The sequence below is a fragment of the Ascidia mentula genome, chromosome 9, assembly GCF_947561715.1.
Source record: "Ascidia mentula chromosome 9, kaAscMent1.1, whole genome shotgun sequence".
Taxonomy (NCBI): Eukaryota; Metazoa; Chordata; class Ascidiacea; order Phlebobranchia; family Ascidiidae; genus Ascidia; species Ascidia mentula.
Window position 1 is genome coordinate 9,619,718 of NC_138574.1, and position 21,638 is coordinate 9,641,355.

At 41.3% G+C, this 21,638-nt stretch overlaps 1 protein-coding gene and 1 pseudogene across 1 annotated transcript in view; one reads left to right on the forward strand and one right to left on the reverse strand.

The window, feature by feature from the left end:
* The window catches only part of LOC145913596 (retinoic acid receptor alpha-like), a 65,039-nt gene that overhangs the window by 1,032 nt on the left and 42,369 nt on the right, over positions 1–21,638 (forward strand). The window contains exons 3-5 of the mRNA XM_083001316.1: positions 184–442; positions 1,006–1,185; positions 4,527–4,667. Coding sequence (XP_082857442.1) covers positions 184–442; positions 1,006–1,185; positions 4,527–4,667 — 580 coding nt within the window. The remainder of the gene's footprint in view (positions 1–183; positions 443–1,005; positions 1,186–4,526; positions 4,668–21,638) is intronic.
* LOC145913597 (uncharacterized) lies at positions 15,011–16,928 on the reverse strand (annotated as a pseudogene).

A 21,638-nucleotide genomic window follows, 5' to 3' on the forward strand; every position in this document is an offset into this window, starting at 1 on the left:
GGGATATATATTTAGGTAATGGTAAATATCATTTGATTTCGGCACTTGATTGTATTTTAATAGTCTTTTGCAAGTACGGCCAAGTATATATATATACTGCATTTGCAGTTACCCCATTAATATAAGCATTGCAAATTACTTTAACTTCATCATTGCAATAAAAAAATAATTATAATATTTCAGATGGCCAAACAACTCAGCCAGCACACTGCTTTCAACCCTAAAATACTGGATGCCATGAAAGCTGATGCCAAGATGTTTCCCTACCCTTTCTACCCAATGCATGCGGCCAATGGAGAAAATATTCAGGCAGATGCAGGTAGCACTCCGGCATCTATTGCTGCTGCCGTGTCAACAGCTAATGGATATCATAATTCATTGATGAATCAAGCTTTTGGCAACATGACTGGGCGATTACCATCCATTCCCTACAGCCATCCTGGTGAGTCAACTGTTGGTTCAAAAGTGCAAAAGGAAATGCATGGTGTCAGTCGGGAGTTTATTAGGTAAAATTTTGTCAGGTAGAAACTGCAGTAATATCCTGACATACTGCGTATATATACCAATATCCCAGCTTTCATTTGAAACAGAAAACTGTGTACATACAATATATACTTCATGAAACCCATTCAGAACTCATTTTTTTGGGGGGGGGGGCTGGCTGTATCAAATAGAGCAAACGAATGATTGGCATATTTAGTAAACAGTCTTAAAATATTAAGAGGTTGTTTAAGAATTGTCAACAAGTATTTGAGGCTTTCAATCACAGCAATACAGGTCACAGACTGTTATCATATTCTCTTTTATGGGTATTTGTAATTATATTTTGATTGATAACCTACAAATATTTTGTCCCATGTAAATCTTTTGCACATTTGGAATTCCAATCAACCTTTAAGTCCACGTTTGATTACAAGAACTAACAGCAGGCGAATTGACGTATCATGTGACTCTCTCCCAATTGTGTTTATGTGTTCCCACGTTCAATGTCTCACTTTACTCAAGATATCCAAGGATTCTTCATTAATGCTGCGGCCCAGGCGATAAGCGCGGCACTGAAACCCCTTTCGCTATCACCTCCCGCGACTGGCGGCGGACTTATGGGAGTAAAATGGCAGCAGGCAACAACAGATTCCCCGACGTCCTCCAACAAGCGTATGTGTATGGATCAGCCAACGGCGACAGGTAAAATGCTTCTTAGTCATGTGCAGTGTAGGTACGACCCGATTAAACTGTCACATCGTGCGGTCCCAGGGCGTGTTCTTGTCTGACCTGTGGCTGCATTAGCGTCCGCACTGCAACTGTGCAGACAGTCTGCGCCAGTTTTAACGCCACTGCAGCCAAATCGAATCACAGATCAAGGTACACTAATCTATGATATGTGGTTGTGTTTAAGAGAAAATCGAAATGGTCCAAAGGTTAATTTACATTTCTGTAAGGTTGGATTCAGATGGCCACTGTTTCGCCCTATAAGGTCTCATCAGTGCAGTTTGGTGCGACTCTTAGACAACTTTGCCGATCAAACGGTCATTTGCTTATATACATTTTTATTTTCATCTTTATAAAAAAATATCCGAAACGTTTGCTTGCAGTGCGCAACGTCACGCGGGAACCAATAACCGCCTTGCGTTTTTCTGTAATGGGCGATTCACATCCAAAATCACTACCTCGGGCTAGGTGCGAATACGAACTTACGTCCGATCCAAAATTATGCATTCCAACCAAATGTGCGTAGTGTGTGTCGGGTGCGGCTCCTGAATAATGTATCTGCCTGCAGTAGCGCCCGATCACGACCTTAAACGCTCCGAACATACGATGATCGTTCGTGCCGCTCCTGGACACGTTTGTTTGTTGGCCGAAGCACCGAGATATCACGAATCGGTGACGGAGAAAACCCCTTAAGCTGCGTGCATTGTCTGTATGATGTCTGCCGGGTGGACTGGTTCAAGGTATATAGTCACGCGGCCTCGCATGTGGATGGCGCAAGCTTTGTACAGGTTTGAGGTCCGTTGGTTTAGTTGCGGCATTCCTGTACAACAACCATATCACTCCTTAAATAGCAGTTTGTCGAAATAGTAAACCTGCACATAGTATTACCACGTATTTTTAATTTTGACTGTCAAATTCGTTGAAAAACACCCGTCGAATTTCATCAACTTGGCAATGGACCGAACCAAAATGTTGTCACAATTGTCAGAAATACATAAAAGAGTAAAGTACCCAAATCTCCGCACTTGATACGGCACGCCTGCGTTCACCTTCCGTGGCAAACTCTAGAACAAACTCGTCCGTTTCAGGTTATAGAGTTCGTCTAATTTGCAACGACCCTTGTACTAGGGCTCATAAATCACACAGCCCGCATTACCGGCGGTGACACGTATTCCTCCTATACCTCCACAGCCGGCACTAGTCGCGCGGTCATGACACGACACCGTGCTTGATGGCTTTGTTTGATTGCCGCGACCGAAGGCTTCCTTGTCGGGACAGCCAGTTTCCAGCGTTCCTCGCTGACCTTTAGGCTTGTTCGACTGGAGGAACTGAATGCTCACGCAAATGCCGCTTTTGTCTCCAAACTGCACGAGGTGTATGCGTTTGATAGAATGAACTGTGGTCACCTTCAAGTCCGCGTGAACTGTGGTCACCTGCATATATTTTAGTGAAGTTTTTGTCCCCCAAACAACACCGAACTGTTTGCATTATGATATTTGTTGTGGCGTGGCTGCAGCTCACAGAACGTTATTGGCCGTACATTGTTTCTTCATTGCTTAACAATTTAACAAAACAACCACTAAATTGACAGTGCAGATTATGTGGTATGTGCGTCAAAGGTTCACGACTTTGTAGCAGGCCTTTTGCCTCGTAACCAAAACTTTAAATTGTTATCTTCTTCTGGTGTTTTGGGTGCAAAGTGCGTCAATGTACAATTCATTACCCCACGAAAACTCCCCAATTCACTTTCCAACAATAGCTGTAAAGTGTTCATCGAAAGTCAGATGTTTTTACTACAAATAAGGTAGTTATATATGTTGAATGCCAAAAGCTAATAGCAGACCTGTCTCTCGAAAGTAAAACATTTGGTGCGGTTAGCAATGCCCACGGTGCTTGCGTATCTCGTTGTGTTCATCGCAATTGCACCAAGAAGTTGGCACAATTAAAGTGTGGTATCGACAAGTAGTTTTTGAGTAAAGGCCTGCGATTTTTTTTTTTCTAAAAGCCTTTAGCTTCGTTCTCCTACTGCAGCAGTGTGCTTGTGTCACATGCTGCAACTCGGCAATCGGTGGCCACCTGCTGGGAAAAATGACCTTTACTATGCCCGCAACATTAACCGCAAAACGCCAGGCCCGTTTGCATGGTTGGCGACGGGAGCGGAAGCCCACCGATCAATAAAAAGCACTCGTCGAAATGGCGCTCGGCGTAAAATAGTTTTGTGGCTGAGCGACGCGACTGGAGGACGGCTGGTGACTTGCCTTACTTGACCCTTCTTATCCTTACGAGGCTTTAAAACATAATCGTGTTACTGCTGGTAGTCGATGCGTTCGTTTTTGTCTGTTGTTTTGTGATGTGGTTGTAGTTGCTTGGTGTGACTTTCAATTCTTGTTTAGGTGAAAACATACACTTTTAAAGTTATAAGACCTCTTTGAACAAGTATCTAGATCACTAAACAGTCTAATATGCAAATAAAGACTTAATATCTGATTTTTTTTGACAAGTTATGATTAAAGCATTTAGTTTTTGTTTATTAGTAAAGACTTCTAATACCACAAAACCTCATCCACTTACACACCCTTGTATTATGCCAAAGTCGCTTATTCGAAATCCCAAGAACTTTGTGCTTAAAATCAGCCATATCAAAATAAATTTTTTCCCCTGGTTGAGTAGAAATAAAATAACCCACAATACCATCACGGACCTTACATAAGACACTCGTCTAAAGACGGAAATGTTAATAAAACGGCCAGAGAACATTGTTATTTGCCTAAGACACGTACCGTTCCGGCCATAAATCACGTAGATCTTGAACCACCTTGTGGAGTGGAACGTAGCCGAACGGTTCCGAGACCTAGATACCATCAATAACTGGTACCTGCGTATTTTTGTCTTGAATAGCTTAATAAAGACTTTCACATAAAGGTCCCAACATATAGGTTTGTCCGTCTATTTAATTTTGAGGTTCGGGTTATTTATGTTTTGGAAATGAACCATGCAGTGAACGGCAAATCTGTCATTGCGGCTGCAAGAAAATTGCGTCAGGCATTCGGCCGTACCGTGCTCTTGCTCTGACAGGATACCACAGAAATTGGTGATTGGAATTTGTACACACCCCTTATTCATGCAACCACAAAACACACATTAATACTCGTGGGATCGTTTCAAGGGCTCATTTTTCAATGTCAGCTGCGCATAATTCGGTCATCTTGTATTCAACAGGGATCGCAAACGTAATTAGTTAAGACAAGCCCCCACTCAGTCCCACTTAATTGCAACAGTGCTTAACGAACTTGACACACATTTATTTTTCTGCCCAGGCTTCAGCGTTCCCGACACGATGAGTGATGTGTCACGTGACCGCCGCTTCTCGTCGTCACGGTCGGACGGTTTTCCAGCATCCCGTTCCCTGGCAACCGGGTGTCGAAAGAGACGCAACACCACCGAATACGGAAACCCAGGTGAGCCCAACGACCTGTCATACTTGATATATATGTATTGAAAAAGAAAGGCCTGCTGATAACGCCACTGTGTGCGTCAGTGACCGCAGTCTCTCGCGACTTGCGGTTATTTACTGACGTTGTATGTTTACGTGTGCACGTCGGTGGTGGTATTGCAATGTCAATGCTGTCTCTTAAATGTCGAAGTGTGTTGAGGCACAACATGGTGTCAAGTATGGTTTGAGGGTCAGCCTTTAGGACTTACTCCGTTCTGTTACAAACAGCCCTACAACATGCTTTTGTACCTTTCCCACGTTATCTGCAATTTGTGTTAAAATGTATTGTGATTGGTGACAAGTATTACCTTCCCGGTAATGTTGGCAGGAATCATTCACCCACACAACACACCTATACATCTACTGGTATGTTTATCAATGAATGATTTTGGCTATGAGCGTGTTTATCCCCGTGGCGCCTGCGTCCAAGCAAGTTAAGTCGATATCTTTGTTGGCATACTCCGGTGGCATTTAGAAAGTTGAGCAGTACTGTATGTGGAAGCGCCGCACGGATCAGTTGTATGCTGGCGATGTTAATAAGCACCCACCAAGCTTAGGCAAATGTAGGAGCGTTAATATAAAGTGCAACCAATATCAATTTGCTCTCAGAATCGTTAAAACGTTGCCCTTCTGCCAAGCCTGGCAGAGTGTTGCAGTGGGTGCTTTTTTGTGCGTGCGGCTGTGATGCTGTGCGGTCACGCTCTTGTGGTGATATCGTGCGTTCACAGACTGACTGCGATTACTACATTTAGTTCACCAAACGTTATTCTGTATTGCCTAAGTGTTACAACGATCCCTGCGCTTCCAGTTTTTCCGGGACCTTGCGTTCATCATCTATCGCACGGTTGAGCATCCCGACTTGATTGGTTGCTTCTCCGACAACCTGGTCTTGTATCTCGGTTGAATGAATCCGATGTGTACTTAGTACGTTGTTGTTTGATGGCAGACCAAATTGGTCGTGGATCTGCGTGACACAACAGGTCAAGATAGGCCATGTCACTGCATGGTTGGTTGGCGTGTGACATATCAAATATGCAGTCCTTTTTAATGGGCAAATTTCCAAAATTTCAAAGTGGTACTCACAAACGCAAAGGAGTGTTCTGTTTTACTGTCGTGGTTACAGGCGTGTAGATGTGTTTAAAAAAGACCAACAAGCTACAGAGCTATTGGTGCTGATTTCTGTTTTTTTGTTATGTTTTTTTATGATGAGGATTATGTTGCCATGATTACTATTGTAATGTCCAGTATACACAAAAGTAACGATATTGGTTGGTATGAAGCGTTAATGATACTACTGCAAACAATCAACGTTAGGGTCCGTTTTAAGGCCTGTGGTTTGCCGGGTAAAAATACCTGTGTAAAAGCTATTGATTTGGTGTCGAATTTTTCAAAAGATATCAACCTTGCGATTTTTCGAAATCGTGTCCCAATGACCGGAATTTCGCTTGAGTTTGTGCAAACCGAGGGTTTAACCATTAACTCATTGACGCAAGTCCAGTAACATCTTTATTGCCACAAACGCCAAGAATTACTCGACTGCCGCCGCGCCGAGCTCTCCCTTTCGTCACGTGACCCTTGTGAGTGGCCGTCGATGGCACTTTAATAGGTCATTGACCTTTCAAGAGCCCGGGTTCACTTGCGAAACGACCGGACTGGCGGCTGGCGCCGTCTCTGACCCACCGTCCCACCTATGACGCCCACAAGGCTATTGTGTTTGGACAGTGCGCACTAGAACTGTGCTGCTCCAAGACCGGCCGCTCTGTGTGTATAAGAGGGGTTCGTTCGCTTATGCGGAACAGGATTGGATTTATGTCGCTTTGTAAAACTGTCGGCTGGTATTTGATGTGGAGTGTACACGTTTCTCTCCTAGCGGCAATGGAGTTGTAAAGTATGTGTTGCTCGTGGTGAACTTCACTATTTTTTCCATTGGGCATTATCTTCGTCTTTTGAATCCATTGCGAATGGACCTGGAATTGTGTATTTATTGTATGAGACAGTTTTTAAGAAAATCTTCCACCTTTTTGAAGAGTTGCTTGACCAACTGCATCTGGTGCTTTTCTTTGTCACCATCATTGATTTACCGACTCTGTACACAAAATTTTGGTCCGGCAATTTGTCTGTCCCTCAGTGCATTCCAAAACATATTGTATTCAAGGAAAATAAATTCTTCAAGTTGAACCGGATACATTTTGCTGAGCAACAAACACGTGTTGAAAAGTTATCAGGCCTGGTGGTGGCCGGGACTTCCAAGAAATGTTTCGTGTGTTCCGGCGAACGCATGTGTTTGCACCTACTGATGCCGCGGCCCGCTTAAGCGCAAAGCTGTTTACATTTGGCTTCTACTGGGACGACCTTCGCTCGGCTATGCACGTCAGCATTTGAGCTTCTGGGCAAACGTCATGTTTACTGTTTCCAACTGAATCATTAAAATTCTTCGGTTTCGGTTGGTGGTATTTTTTATAGACAAGGTTTTGCGGTTTACAATACTTGATGTTCACGGAGAATCCGTTGCTACTGTTTTTTGGAACATTTTCATCCAAATTTAAAGAAAAATTGGTGTTTATTTTATTCCTCAGATGCCACCGTCATAAATCTGTTGTACCTATAAACTTTCACAGACAACATCACGTGGTTGGGAAATGTTTCCGAGTTCACCATCAAAATACCTTTAAACACCCACTGATTAACTATAGGAGGACATTGCACATTAAATATTGGATACTTGAATGTACGTAATATGTTGCAGGTTTTGAAGGTTATTCAAACAACGTGCAGTACGCAGTTTGGTTTGCAATGTTTATCATAACGTTATTGCCCCCCTCGAAAAAAACAAAGTATTCCGTTTGCAGAGCCCCAGGCCACAGAAACCTTGCATACGATGGTTGCAAGCCAACGTCCCCTGAAAACGTGCGTCACACGTAAACCAGCCTGACGAGCGGGCAAACCATTTAACCGTGCCACAGTGACGATAAGGGCCTGGGCAACGACGCTATTATTAGTTGAAGTCAAGTGCACGCCAAGTGGCTTTCTTCCAAAGCTATTTCATTGTCGCTTTTGTGTCGATACCGATTTCTTCCGTTCGGCGTGTGCGGCTTTAAGACGTGCCGCGCTGGCTTATCCACAGTACAAGGCCATAGTAGTTTACATTATATACGCGTGCTAAAAAGCGACCTGGGCGTTGCAAGCCACATTTCTTGGAATCACCCAGTCCCGCTTGGTATTTGTCACAACTGAGATCGCTTCTCAAAAAAGAAGTTCGAAAGTGCACAACGAAGAAGTGTAACATGCTACTGTAAGACAAAGTGTAGTTCGAAATTCCCCTGCTGCTAAAAAACTTTGTACTTTCCTTGATTCGCTTTCGGTCCCTGTCAAGAAACTATGTCAGGCGCAAACGTCTTCCTGTGCTTCGTGGTGTTAAAAAGTAGTTGAGCGACGTTATAGATGGGGGTATCGAAGGAAGTCTGACAGGATGGTCTGTTCAGTGGCTTTAACAAAATGAAGTTCGACCTCAAATCGAACTTTCTGGAAACAATCCTCACAGTTCGTTTATTAGATGGTGGTTCTACGTGAAGTTTGATTAGTTTCAAAAGATTGAACGTTGTATTCATGTTTATCAGCCAATTAAACAAAATATTTTGCTTGAAAATACAACCATATGTACAAATCGTAACAAAATCACCGTTGTCGAAATTTTGTAACCTGGAACTTGTGACCCTTAGAGCGCAGAAGAAAGCATGCCTATTATCACATCGCTACCCAAACCATGTTTTTGCCCTCGCTGTAAACATGGGACTGGTATTACGCGTACTTTGGACATTACACAACCTGCAGTAATTGCCCGTCATCGATTAAATCGTCCCCACATTATCATGTTTGTTATGTCTGGACGTATACACGACATCGTGATGTGTTTACCTGCTGCGCACGTGTGTGACGATGGGTGAATGTCGCTAATATGACCACAGCTTTGGGCCTGTTATGTGCAACATACACGAAAAGTGCATTTAGGGCAATGCTTAAATTATGAATATTCGAATCCAAATTATGGGATCAAGCTTATAATCCATGCATACGTTTTGTCGTTTTCTGTAAAAGTCCTCCAAAAACCGTCCTTCAAGCATTATAAAAAAATCTCCCGTCACCGTAGGTGTTTGTTTCTATCGTACCCTTGTTACACAGACATTTAATAGCTTGCCACAGAAAGTTGCCTTTTCCATTGGTATGCCTGACTGACTATGAAGTCGTACACACGGTTACTACCTGATAAATGCGCTTGACGTAATAAATGTGCTTGACACTGGAACAGTTGCGTCATATGTGTTTATCATTCATCCCCTGATGCACGGCAAGGTGATGCCAATGACGATGCTGTTTATTTGCAACTGGATGATTAACCTTTGCTCGGTCACCTGCAAAAACATATACACATGCGTGATAGATCGATACTCTGTAATTCGATTTTGTAAAGGAATTGGTTCCTATCCAGTTTTATTCGATTAGATGCTGGCGGTAGTGCAATTTATCACTAATACAGACAACTATCCCCTGCTTTGTTTATCTGTACAGATGCTTGATGCAAATGTGTATTTCGTCTGTGTATAAGTGACAGCCGTAGAAAACGACCGAAATTGAGTCGACCCCAGTTTTGCCTGGGTTTCGTAAAACCGTTTGCATTTCCACCGTGAATGTTCGACCTTGTTTTTGCCTATTGTTGTCTATCGTGGCACATTCGTTTCGTTTCGTGAACATTGGTTCACATAACTTTCTGCTGTATCTTTCTTGGTAGTTAAATCATCCTTTGACGCTACACAAAATGTACACAAAAATGTGACAATTGGTTAAGTAAGCGATTGGGTATTCCTTCTTTCAAATCGGAGGTCCTTGTATTTGGGTCAAGTTGTGAATTCGTTTTTCAATTCACCCGTCAAACTAAACATCTCCAAAACCGGAAGACTCGGCCCAAGCAAGCGACCAAAAGAGAGAAAGATTCTCTTCTAGGAAAATCCAATTAATGGACGCGACATGTAATACCGACAAAGGCGAAACTTCTCATGCCCGCGCTCCGACCAAACGACCTCCTTTCTGAAGCGTTCCAGTCTAAGCCGGTACACCGTCCTTGTGGCAGCGGTCGGTTTGCTCCATGCTCGACCATCACCGTGTCACGATCTTAACGCGTAATTGCCATCCTTATGAGCAACCGCTTTTCCTGGTCTTTTAACCCGGGGCTACACGAAGATTTTGCGGTATGTGGCACCTGCAAGACGGCCTGCTTCGTTTTTGTGTTGCTGCTGCTGCACACTCAACGAAATATTCTCGCTAAATCGACACATCCTCCTCGCCTACAAGCGCTCTGCTTTGTATTGGCTTATGAGATCGGTATTGTACAATATCGTCGTTGTATTTCAAGAACGCATGGGTGACAAGCACATCGGTAAATTCGCTAAATTTCAATTGAATACCGACATATAGTTTTGACAGTTTTTTCTCCAATTGCAGATATTCAGAAGTTACGTGCATTGTGCTACTTTATGAGGCATCATCTTGTTTTGCGATCGTGTAGCGGCATTGCATTCAATACCATGCTACTGTTCTCGTTGTACTCACTATTACAGGTGGCTTTTCAAATTTGCTACGAAGGAAATTATATCCGACAAATATTCCATGTAATACATGCGGGAGGTTTTGTTTTGTCTCGCGATCAACACGTTAAACAAGTATGCAACATTACGTTACCATAAGGTACTACTATATAGAAGAGACAGATATAGGATTCGTAGAATTCCAGTATTAGCATTGCCGCCAACACAGTCACTGACGACTATGGCGATGACGTTTCGATGACGTAACGTTTTGGACGTGGTGCCGATAGGGCCCAACCCCGTGGGGACAAGCGCTGATAGAAACTATCATAGAAAAAGAGTTAATAGTCCAGGCGACTGCAAATAATAATACCCTAATTTGTGTAACTGTACCTATACTGACTGGCTACATTTGGTTATTTGTTTGTCTTTGCCAAATGTTAAGTGTATTTTTGTATATGTTTGTGATAACCTGCGGCAACTATAAAGCCACTGGGTTTCGGCTGAAAGAAAATCCACTGCGGCCTGACAGCATTGACCGCCAAGGCGTGAAAACTTGACCAATATCACCACACGTTTGGGAAGAAAAACTGAACAATCCATTGTGTTCAGCACGACTTGCTACAGTCCTATTCCGTTTCCCTCTGTGCAGATATCATTGGCCGTCCGCAACTGTAACGTGACCAGCGTATTTTGGGCACGTAACCACTGTTCAGGCCAAGCCTGTGCTATGTACCAGGATGTTGGTGTTCAACTCGAAAATCCGTTGATAAAATCGCAATCAGATATGACCTGGTTGGGCTTGGGCACCCGCGATATCGCTCTTCAATGCCATTCAGCCGAGACAAGGCCGAGTCAACGTGATTCGCTTCTCCATGGAGGATTGTGGTTTGTCTCGGTGACAGAAAGGCTGATGGCATCGCAATTGACAAAACTGCTGTAGAAGTTTGTGGACGATCTGTGACAATTTGATCGCAAGTTCGCCTTGGGTCATGAAACGTGGTGTCAGTTGTTTTTGATTACTGACAAGCTGAGGCGAAATATATTGAAATTACGGGACTGTTGGAACTTGCCCTAATAAAACGTCTCTATGGCCACATGCTTTAAACAGATACCAGAAACACTTGTTATGTGGTCTGAGAATACATTACCATACAATGAAAGAGGTGACATTTATTTGGTGGCCTCCCATACTTAGCGATACAGGTTCTGATGGTATCAAACGTTTTTAATTCATGACGACAATATATTTAACATTGTTTCGACTTTTTTCTCTTAGCAATTATACCCAGCTTCGTGGGAAAGGAATGTAATTTGTCCGCATATATGCTTTCGATCGTATCTGGGCCTATACCCTATAACAGGGGCGTATCTGCGGCTTGCATCTTCTGGCTCGTTGCGGCGAAACACGGCCCGCGAGTCACTGATAAGGGCAGCATTGCCCACGGGATTTCGCTGATACAAACCCAACCGTTGATAAACGGTGGCGGTGTTTAGGGCTGAAAATGGTGATTTGACATTTCAGTTCTTACTGGTCTTAATGTGAAAATAAATCATATACTATAGAAAGGTATTTTAAATAACGGCCTAACGCGAGAAACCAGGGTGAATGCAGGTTGATATATAATGTTGAACTCCCGAATGAAGATTAAGCCCGCAGCTTAAACGTTGACCTCAAAGTTAATGATCCAGCGTGCGTGACCGAGTATTGCAAATCTTTTCGTTTATATGGTAAATACCCAAACTTGCTATTGTGTCTGCGTCAAAATGTAAATAGACCTTACAAGGAAACCGTGAAATGATAAAAATTTTACAATAAATTTAATATTCAAAGTCCTCTTTTTGAAATACGCTGCATGTTACTGATGATAGATCGATTTTGGTAAATGAAATTATCATATGAACATCGATTGCTGTTCCAAAATTCGTCAAGTTTTGCATTACTCTCTTGTGGTAAAATACGATCCTACCAAAGGAGCTGAATTTCAATTATGTCAGTCGTGCCTGTAACATCTAAAAGCCTTGAGTAAAATTCCAGACGCAAATGCTCGAGATTGTAAATTCAGATTTTCAAGCAGTAGTGAATTGTGATGTAACAAAACTCTCTCTGTATTGGCTATGACTTGGATACGTCATCACATCTACGTCCGTGTGCTGAAAGCGTAAAAAACACGCAAATGTGGCAAAGTGTGAAACCTGGGCCCAATCCGGCTCTATGTTTTTGTACTTCGGTCCAACACCCGCCTGAACAAACCGCTCCGACTTACAAAGTTTTGTATCGTTAGTTTACTCAAAGCGCTTCCCGTCAGCTTTTGAGTAAACGCGTATCAAACCTCCATAATGAAGCGTCGGTTTAAAACAGTGCATTTCCCGCCTTGCACTGGCGTAATTTTAGAAACGCACAAGCACGCAAGCAGCCGTCAAAACATTTCCAGAAAATTGGGCCTCGTGCTTGCTTGTTAGCTCGTCTCGAGATCGTCCAATTACTCTCTGAAGTGGCTTGCGTAGGTTCCAAGAGCGTAAAATGGCGTTTACAGTTCACCTTGTACTCTGCGTATTCTTCTTCCTTCGTGACTGTCTTGTTTGGTTTATTTTATAACACGTTAGAAGTGTCAGTAGCTAAACCAGTAGACGAAAACGGCGCCCGGTACGTGTTAAATGCCCGTTTCGCGGTTGCATGGTAGCCGTAACCAGCAGCCATACACAAAGCCTTTCGGTTTTCCTATTGCGCCAGAGAGAAGTACATAGATAGATTATGACTGAGCAACATAGCGGAAAATAAATGCATTTTGCATGCTGCAAATGTTTCCCCTTGAATTCGTTTTCTCAGAACGTTGGCGTTGTTTGATAAACACGGATCGACCGAAATGTTGTGCAGTTCATGAACAACATTCAGCGTTGTTCACTCTTGATCATATAATGCCACTTTGTGGGTTGCCAATATGACTGACAAATGAAACAAGCATGTACCGTCCGTGCTTTACAAGCGGCATTTCACCACACCTGAAAATTTCACAAGCCGCAAGCGATTCGAAATGTTGTCCTAATATGTCCTAATACAACCTCTAAGCCTATTGCGGGACTGGCACGGCGACTTGACCTCTGCAAAGGTTGCCAGGCTCTGTGCCGTAACAAGCGCGTGTATCCGTAATTGGCCTACGTTACTTAGCGGATTCTACACGGCCGACCTCGGGGGAGTTGGTCGAAGGTTAAGTTCGGCTCGTGGCTTAAGACCAGGCAGACTCCGTCTCTTCCTATTGCTGTGTCGTCCCAAAAGACTAAGTTGCGACGGTTAAACATTATACCTGCCCAAGGGCCAATCATGGCCTATTGGTTGCAGTTTGTTGCCTCATTGGGCCACCGAGTCGTTTATTTTTCTGACGGCTTCTTCCAAACAAACGCAGCTGTTGCGGCTCCCAACTGATGACGTACCTCGGGCGCGGTTGGGTTCGTCTTTACCGCAAACCTGAAGCCAATTCTCGGTACACCAGCAAAGCAACTCTCGGGCCCCATGCGTGACCGAAAATAGCAAGGTAACGGCGCCTATTTGCGTTCATTATGCAATTATAGCCTTCTTGTTTTGTCCACGGCATCATTGATTCGATTTCCTGATCTACATTCTGTGGTTTGAGTTCCACCGACGAATCTGATTTCTGTGACAGGTGTAGGCCTGCATTAGGCCATTATGCCGAAAGCAACATTTATTCAGCGGTTGAAAATATAGCGCTTGGCGGAAAATAGTGCAAAATTATGCATTCATCTGCTAGAACTCACCTAATTGTTTCTCGGTAATGCGCTTAACATTACAGTCTCGTTAAACCACACCTTTAAACACATATTACCAAATCCGCTTAAACTATACTAACAATTTTGTTGTGGATTTGGGTGCGATCAGTTGCCCTTCTTTTACTGTGTAATGTTTTTTATGACGTTTTGCCATGTTTTTGCCAAATAACCACGTGTTGAAGGTAGCAAATACAAGCTCCAATTACTGTACGATTTGGAGCGACATTGACACTCGCTGTAATTTTGACCTCGCTTACAATGGTAATTTCTCCGACCGCAAACCATTTTCCATTGCTGCAGGTGCCTTCCAAACCACAAGGCCGTGACTGTACAAATCTCGTACATGTACAGGCGAGTGTATGTTGCGTAAGGGTTGTGAACTCTTCATGTCTGCGTTGGAAACCACCTGTACGTTGTGAATGCCTTCCTGTCTGCGTAATACCTCTTTCCTGTGAAAACGTTAAACACCGGAGGTTCAGTTCACGCTGAGGACAACTTGTGCTATCAGTGCTGATGCAGCTAATTAAAGTGTCAGTAAATTGTTTGTTGGAAAATTATATTTTTCTTCCCCACAAAATGATCAGGCGTTTGGTCCGAGATTGTGGAGGTTTACAAGCATTTGCACCAAAACACAACAAGTCACCTCTTCGTTTTTCTGCAACTAGAGTTTCACACTGTTAAAAAAATTTACTGGAAAAACTCCTGGCAGCAATTTTACGGACCAGTCCGTAAGTTTTACGGTAAAAGACCGTTTGCGTTACTGCAAAAAGACACGTTACAATTACTGACACCGTCACTGTAAATAAATTACTAAAGATCAGTAAATTCTACTGTGTTATAACGTAACGCCTACAGCATTTTTTCAGTATTTAAATTATAACAAAACCACAAAATTTTCATGTGATACGTTGTTTTATTGAACGAAAACTGCTCAGTTTAATTCTCAGGCGTTCATCAATTTTGCTAATTTCAGTATTTTGGGATTTACCCCAGCATATCTCATTTTCTTCGAACCTTTTGAACCAGGGTCATTTATTCCTTCAATGAATCTGCAAAAAGGACTCAAAGATTGAATACAATGCAGAAATAAACATGTTGTGTGTGTTTATTTGCAAATAAACACTGAACAAAGGTAAATAAAACCGCTCAAGTACAAGCATGATAAATGTAGTAGCCAGTATTTATTATGGTACCCACCTCTGGATAAATTCCAAAGTGCTTTCAGCTGCTTTTGGATAGCTGATGTTGTAAATGTAGAAATGGCAGAAGAAACTGGCAACTGCCAACAAGAAGTTGTTTGTGGAGTGGATAACAACCTTATCCACAGCCACCATCACTTTTTCACACATTGCTGGAGAGTCACCTAAAGAGAGAACAAAATTGTAAAGAGAACAAAACAAACCACAAAGCAAAATGAAACTACTTTCTGACATTTTCCAAAGTAAAACTTACCAAACACAATCAAAAAAGGTGTAGGTGGTATTTCTTCCAAAATATTTTCTAACATGAAATCATCCTGCACACAGAAGTTAACTTTAGTTAAGAAAAAGTTTCCAATTTTCTTTGCAAGCACACCTTGTAGCACATTATGACAGATTCCTTTTTTTCCTTAAAGTAGGCTGCCAACAAAGACAGCACCTCCATGGACTGGGCTTCTTTGCTGCCCAGTTGAGAACATTGCAGTTTTATGGACCCAATTAATTCACAAATTGATGGAGATTTAACTTTTTTCAAACATCTAAACAGCAAGGGTTAAAAAGCATGTTAACCTTCAAAATGAAAAAAAAAAATACTATTTATACCTGTATATCTGCATTGATCCTTTGAAAAGCTTCATTGGTAAAGTTGCTTGTGTGTTTGGTCTTCCCATCAAAGTATCATAGTGGTCAAATATGACTAGTGGTTCATGGAGAAATGGCCATTCTTTTAAAACATTTGTGATACTTGTTCCTGTGTTAATGATCTCCCGTTGTTGAGAGAATGTCAATCGCATAACTTTTAAAGCCTCATCCTTGTCAGGATGTGCCTTTGAAAATTCTTTCATAAGCCATGTTTTTGTTGAGTTGCTATCACAATCGTTCACGACTGGTTCCCAATTTTTTGTACCATATGGTCGTTTCAGTGTACCTTGAATTGATTTTCCAATTATATTTTGCTTGCGAAGCTGATTTTCCCATCGGTAATACAGTTGGTTGGTTAATGTGTTATGGCCATTGCCAATGCAACCATCTCCAATGACATCTTTAAATGAAGAGGGGTATTTTTTCACAATTTGAAATGCAATTCTCTCTAAATTTTTCCTTCCTGGCCTTTGTGTAATCTAAAACATTAGGTGTTTTAAACATGGTTGTTCAAACTACTTTACCATGTTAATGAACATTATTACTGCCCAATTAATTTTGCTTACTTTCATAACATCATCGATGCAAGCATGTATAAGTTCTCTAGTTTGGTTATGGTTGGGAATTTCTTTGTTTTCCAAAATACTCATAAGAAGAGGTGAGCATTTTTTCCAAGGCACTTTAAAGTCATACACCCACTGCCAATCATCACAGCTTCCTTCTGATGAGCATGGTTCGGTAGAAGTTTCTGAACATGTTTCTGAAAAAAGTTTTAGTAAATTAATTTTCATGTATGTATATATACAGCCAACAACAATCAAACTCACCCAGATTATTTCCAGCTTTAATTAATTTTCTGGCCTGAACAATATTAAATTGGCCAAGCAAGTCTGCCAGTTCAACATGTTCAAAATCCTGCAATTTTAGCACACCAAGATTTTCCAAAAACGTAGAACATTTTTCAAGCAAAGTGGCATCTTTGCCAAGTTCAGGAAGTATCTTCAGTAAAGTTGCATTCATCGTTTTTTTTTTAATTTGCACTTAACTCTTCCAAAAATTAAAGAACAGTTTGCTTTAACACAAAGAGCTTTTGCCCATCAATGTGGTAAACGTAAAAAGGAAACTTGCAAGCAAGGTTTTCAAATGCGACACATTCCACACAACAAGGTTTTGCGATTAAATGATGTACACCATACTGGGGATAAAAGTTAGAACAATATTTTCGAACAACATACATCACTTTACTTTCAAAAATAAACATAGCAAGTATGCAGCCAACATACAAATTTAAATCATGTTTTGACATAATCACATACATGCCAATTTCAAACAAAATATTTTCAACTTTCACTGATTTACCCAATGTGCAATGTAAAATACTATATCCACCCAACTTTATATTATTTACAATTTCAGAGGAAAACGTAACATTTCTATTAATTATCTCAACATTTGAGTCAAAATAGCCAGTCTCAAGCAGGCATGACTGCAACAATTGGTGACTGTGTGCCAAAGAATAACATACGTTGATGAAATTTTTGGAATGACGGATTACATTTTTAAAATAAGAGTGTTTACTTTCGAATCGCAATGTGGATGTATAACAAATTGGGCCAAATTGCAAAATAGTCCAAGGGTAATGTTGTAAGTAATGATGCTTGGGGCGTAAAGGCACTTTGGGAAAAAAATGTGTTCTGTATTCCAAATATTCAGATATTAAAGAATCTAAATGGCATAGGGCATTTACATCTAAATGACAAGACACAATTATCTGAACAATAGAACGCAAGCACATAACAAGTTTCCAAATTGCATTCTCTGTGTCAACAATTTTATCAAAAATCAGTAGGGGAAACATTCTTAGCATACACCAGTTTTGTGATGCATTTCCTATCAAACGTTTGCCGACAGAAGATAATTTTACTGGTTTTGAAAGGGCATCCAGGGCGTTGAATTTAAACGACTGTATTCTGCCATTTAAAAAATCCAAAGTAAACCATTTATGTTTTACAAAATATGCAATGTAAAGCATTAGGTCATACTGTACAACACCTTCAAAAACATCATGAGCTGTACATGGGGGCAAACCAGGGGAAGCAACATGAAAATACTGCATGTCATTCAAAATGCTTCCCTTCAATCCGTTACTATTTTCCATGTGCAAATTGTCATATATTGATTTAGTGTAAAGTGTTTTTGTACATGCATGGTCTGTGGAAAACTCTGTACGAGTTATGGTACAATATCTACAAAAATAGGTGGAGGAACTAAAGTTTGTTGTAAAACCACCAAGCCAGTGACTTCCTAGATTGTCACCACATACACATAACAGGCTGCCACGCACATTAAACCCAACACCAACATCAATACCAGTGGTCTCCAAAGTTTTTAAGTCATCAAGCAATGGTTTAAATAACATGCTTTTGTTTTCCTCATTAACATTGGCCTCTTTGCACAATAAAACCAATTGAAAACAATCTATTTTTGATCGGTTACATGGATACAAATTCTGCAGGGTATAATACACAGCCAAAATCTTGTGCTTTCGTTTGGCGGAACCCAAAGGATTGACAATTTCAAATGCATCTTGGTATAAAATGATTTTTAGTGAATATCTGTCATTTTGAAAAAGTGGATTTGACTGAAATATTTTTCCATCTGAAAAGTCATGAAAACCTTCAAAGTGTACCAAGGGGTTCAAAAATTGTTGCTTAACTTTTTCATCCTTAAAAAATGTTTTCAAAGTGTCCAGAACTGATATATATTGAAATTTGAAATTTGCTGAGTGCCCCAAACTTAGTTCAATTGGAGGAACATAATTAAACTTCTGCAAAAACTGTTGTTCTCTTAGATAAGATGAGCCAAAATTGGCAGAATCCAAAAAACTGTTCAGCGAATCCTGCTTTTTGAGATCATCTAGTATTTTGCTAGATATATCAGTACAAACATTTTCATCTTTCAAAATGGACTCAAGCTGAAAATATATCTGAGAAGTGTACTTTGATAGCAACTGTTTCCAATACACAATTATTTTATCAACAGTTTGAATTGGTACCAAATATTTATATTGAAGCATAAAATGAAACAGCAAAACATCTTTTTCCCAGTCTTTGTTAATCTGCGATGTAACACTTCTTTGCTCTTCAGTTTCTAACAGAGTACAATTAACCTCCTCAGTTAAAGTTTCCTGATCTGTTTCGTGTGCCTTTTTCTGCAGTCCGTCGTGGCAACGAGAAAAATGAGACGAAAACGAGGACACAACTGAATAAGTTTTGTTGCAACTTTCCACGGGGCATTTCATTTCAAATCCTTGACGGATGTGGTTTTTGTAATCTTTCATTTTCTCCTCCCACGTGTTAAACATTTTTTTGCAAAATTGCAAATCACAGGCCAAGGAGACCATTCTTACCCTACACTAAATAGCAGAACGAAATCTTAACCCAAACAAACATTATTAATTTGTAATTATTCAATTAATGCTACTTGCTCTATCGCTACAATACATAATCTATAGCAACTAAAAACATGTTGCACGCGAATGATGCAACTCTCGGCTTCGCCACGAGGCAACTTGCGCATGCGTAGTAGCCGTTATAGACTAACTCGTTATAGCGAAGAAGGCAGCAGAACTTTATTATATTAGACGGTTAAGAAAGTTAACAAACAATATATAATATTACGTAGTTTGTCACAAGCTGAATGGGATGATTTACGTAACATGCCATTTGGCACGAAATATCACCTTTTAACAAGCCATATACATCCCATACATATATAGTTACATTGTTCTATCAGTTGTGAAAAGCAACTTACGGCATATTTACGGCATGTTTTCCGTAAACCAACATAATTATACGGAAATTTTCCGTAAATCTAGTTTACGTTCCCATGCCGTAAATACAAAACTGTTACGTTTCAAGTAAATATTACGAAAATTTTTAACAGTGCACACTGCCCGTATGACGCTTTGACGTGTGTTGGTATAGGATGCTATAGCGTACAAATCCTTCCGGGTCTTTTACCACGTTGCTTCCGCCGTGGGACTCCGTGCCCTCATTGTGAACTCGGCGGCAAGCTGAACGTTGTTTTGATTAGCGTTATGCACATCCCGCGCCAGCTGTACGGATCATGTTGCCTCTGCGCACTTCTACTGCAGAAGTGCTTGTAGTGGGCAAAGACTTTATTGGCGTGTGCATATTTGCCCTACTCAAGAGGGCACCAACGGAAATAGGTTTGATGTAACAACGCCTGACAGCCACCTCCTCTGTCTTCGGCGACAAATTGAATTGCTTGGCCGTCACCTCGTTCACGATTTGCCACCAAATTCAATTTTGCGTGTCGGGAAAATTGCATTTGGTCCTCTTTTATCGATTATTAATAAAAACTCCCGTGGGGCTACCTGTTGCTGATTGGCCGATTTTCCTTGCTTTCTCCTTAAAATTTGGAGCTGGTTTGTCCCTATTTTTTTATAGATCACAGCTTTGCGTGTGTGTGTTATGAAGATTTTGACGCAGAACTCTTCCATTGTAAAACCTCAACAATATCGCACCTGTGTTTAAACGTTTTCCGCGAACCGCTTATCCTCGAGAAATTTGTGCGCTGGTATTTTTTCAAAATTGCGGTGAAGCTTAGTTTGCTCAATGGGCGTGAACCATGCGGAAATTATACGAAATTTGTTTCCCCCACCTAGTTGCGTTATCCGTTGTTTTAATTGCTGTCTGCAGTAAGAAAATGTTACTTACTGCAACTACAGAAGTTTTGGTAACCATTGTATTCGTAAAGGTCATTTAATGTACACAAATTCCATATAGTCTAAATAAGACGGCCGTTATCGTGGAGGTACCTGTGTCACTACTAACAAAGTACCAACTTACGCTGCGCTTCGAATCTCGTTAGCGCTGGTTACATGTTTAGCAAACGCCCCGCTTAGCAGGTTCGCCAATGGCTCGGCGATTTCGCACAGTAATACCGCCAAATGTAGTCTGTTTGTTGGGCTCTTGCCGGATTTTGGCTGCTAATTACTTGTCCGCTACAGGCTGCTAATGAATCGACAGTCTAGTTTGTGTATCGACAGTAGACTTGATCGCATTCCGACCGTTAACAACAACATACTACGCGTTTTCATGCCACGCTCCCGCCCCGTGATGACACTACAGAGTGATGTATATAGCCTGAGGTGCAGTCGCCATTCAGAAGCCGCATATAATATTGCAATCCAGGAAAGTGCGCACTGTACTTTTATGGTGGATAATCCGTTAACGTGTTTTAAGCCTCGTTTATGTTGTAGTAAAAGTTACAAGCTCGTTTTCGAAGTTATCCCATAAGTTGACACTATACTTTCATGATAAAAGCAACGTTTTTTCCATCACAAATACCGGCCATGTGCGCTGTGCTTTCTTCTCTCTAAAAAGTTCATGAGTTGCACTTTCCTTCTGAACTCATTACATATCAGTGGGTTAAGTGTTGACTGTGTTGTGGCTATGATTGCTTATAAGTAGGGACACAATATTGCATAGGTTTAACACCGCCATGCGATGCAAACAAATAATCCCAGCGAGTGGTTTGATGCTAGCATAATATCCATTCACTGCGTTCTTTAATGTGGTGTGTTATGCTGCCTCTGCGAGGGAAAGCTTCAAGATTTAGGGGCAAACGGATTCATTGCTGGAATCTCTAATGCATTTAGGATCGTGTTTCAGTATCTAAAGGCGGTGTGGCTCTTACTTGTGC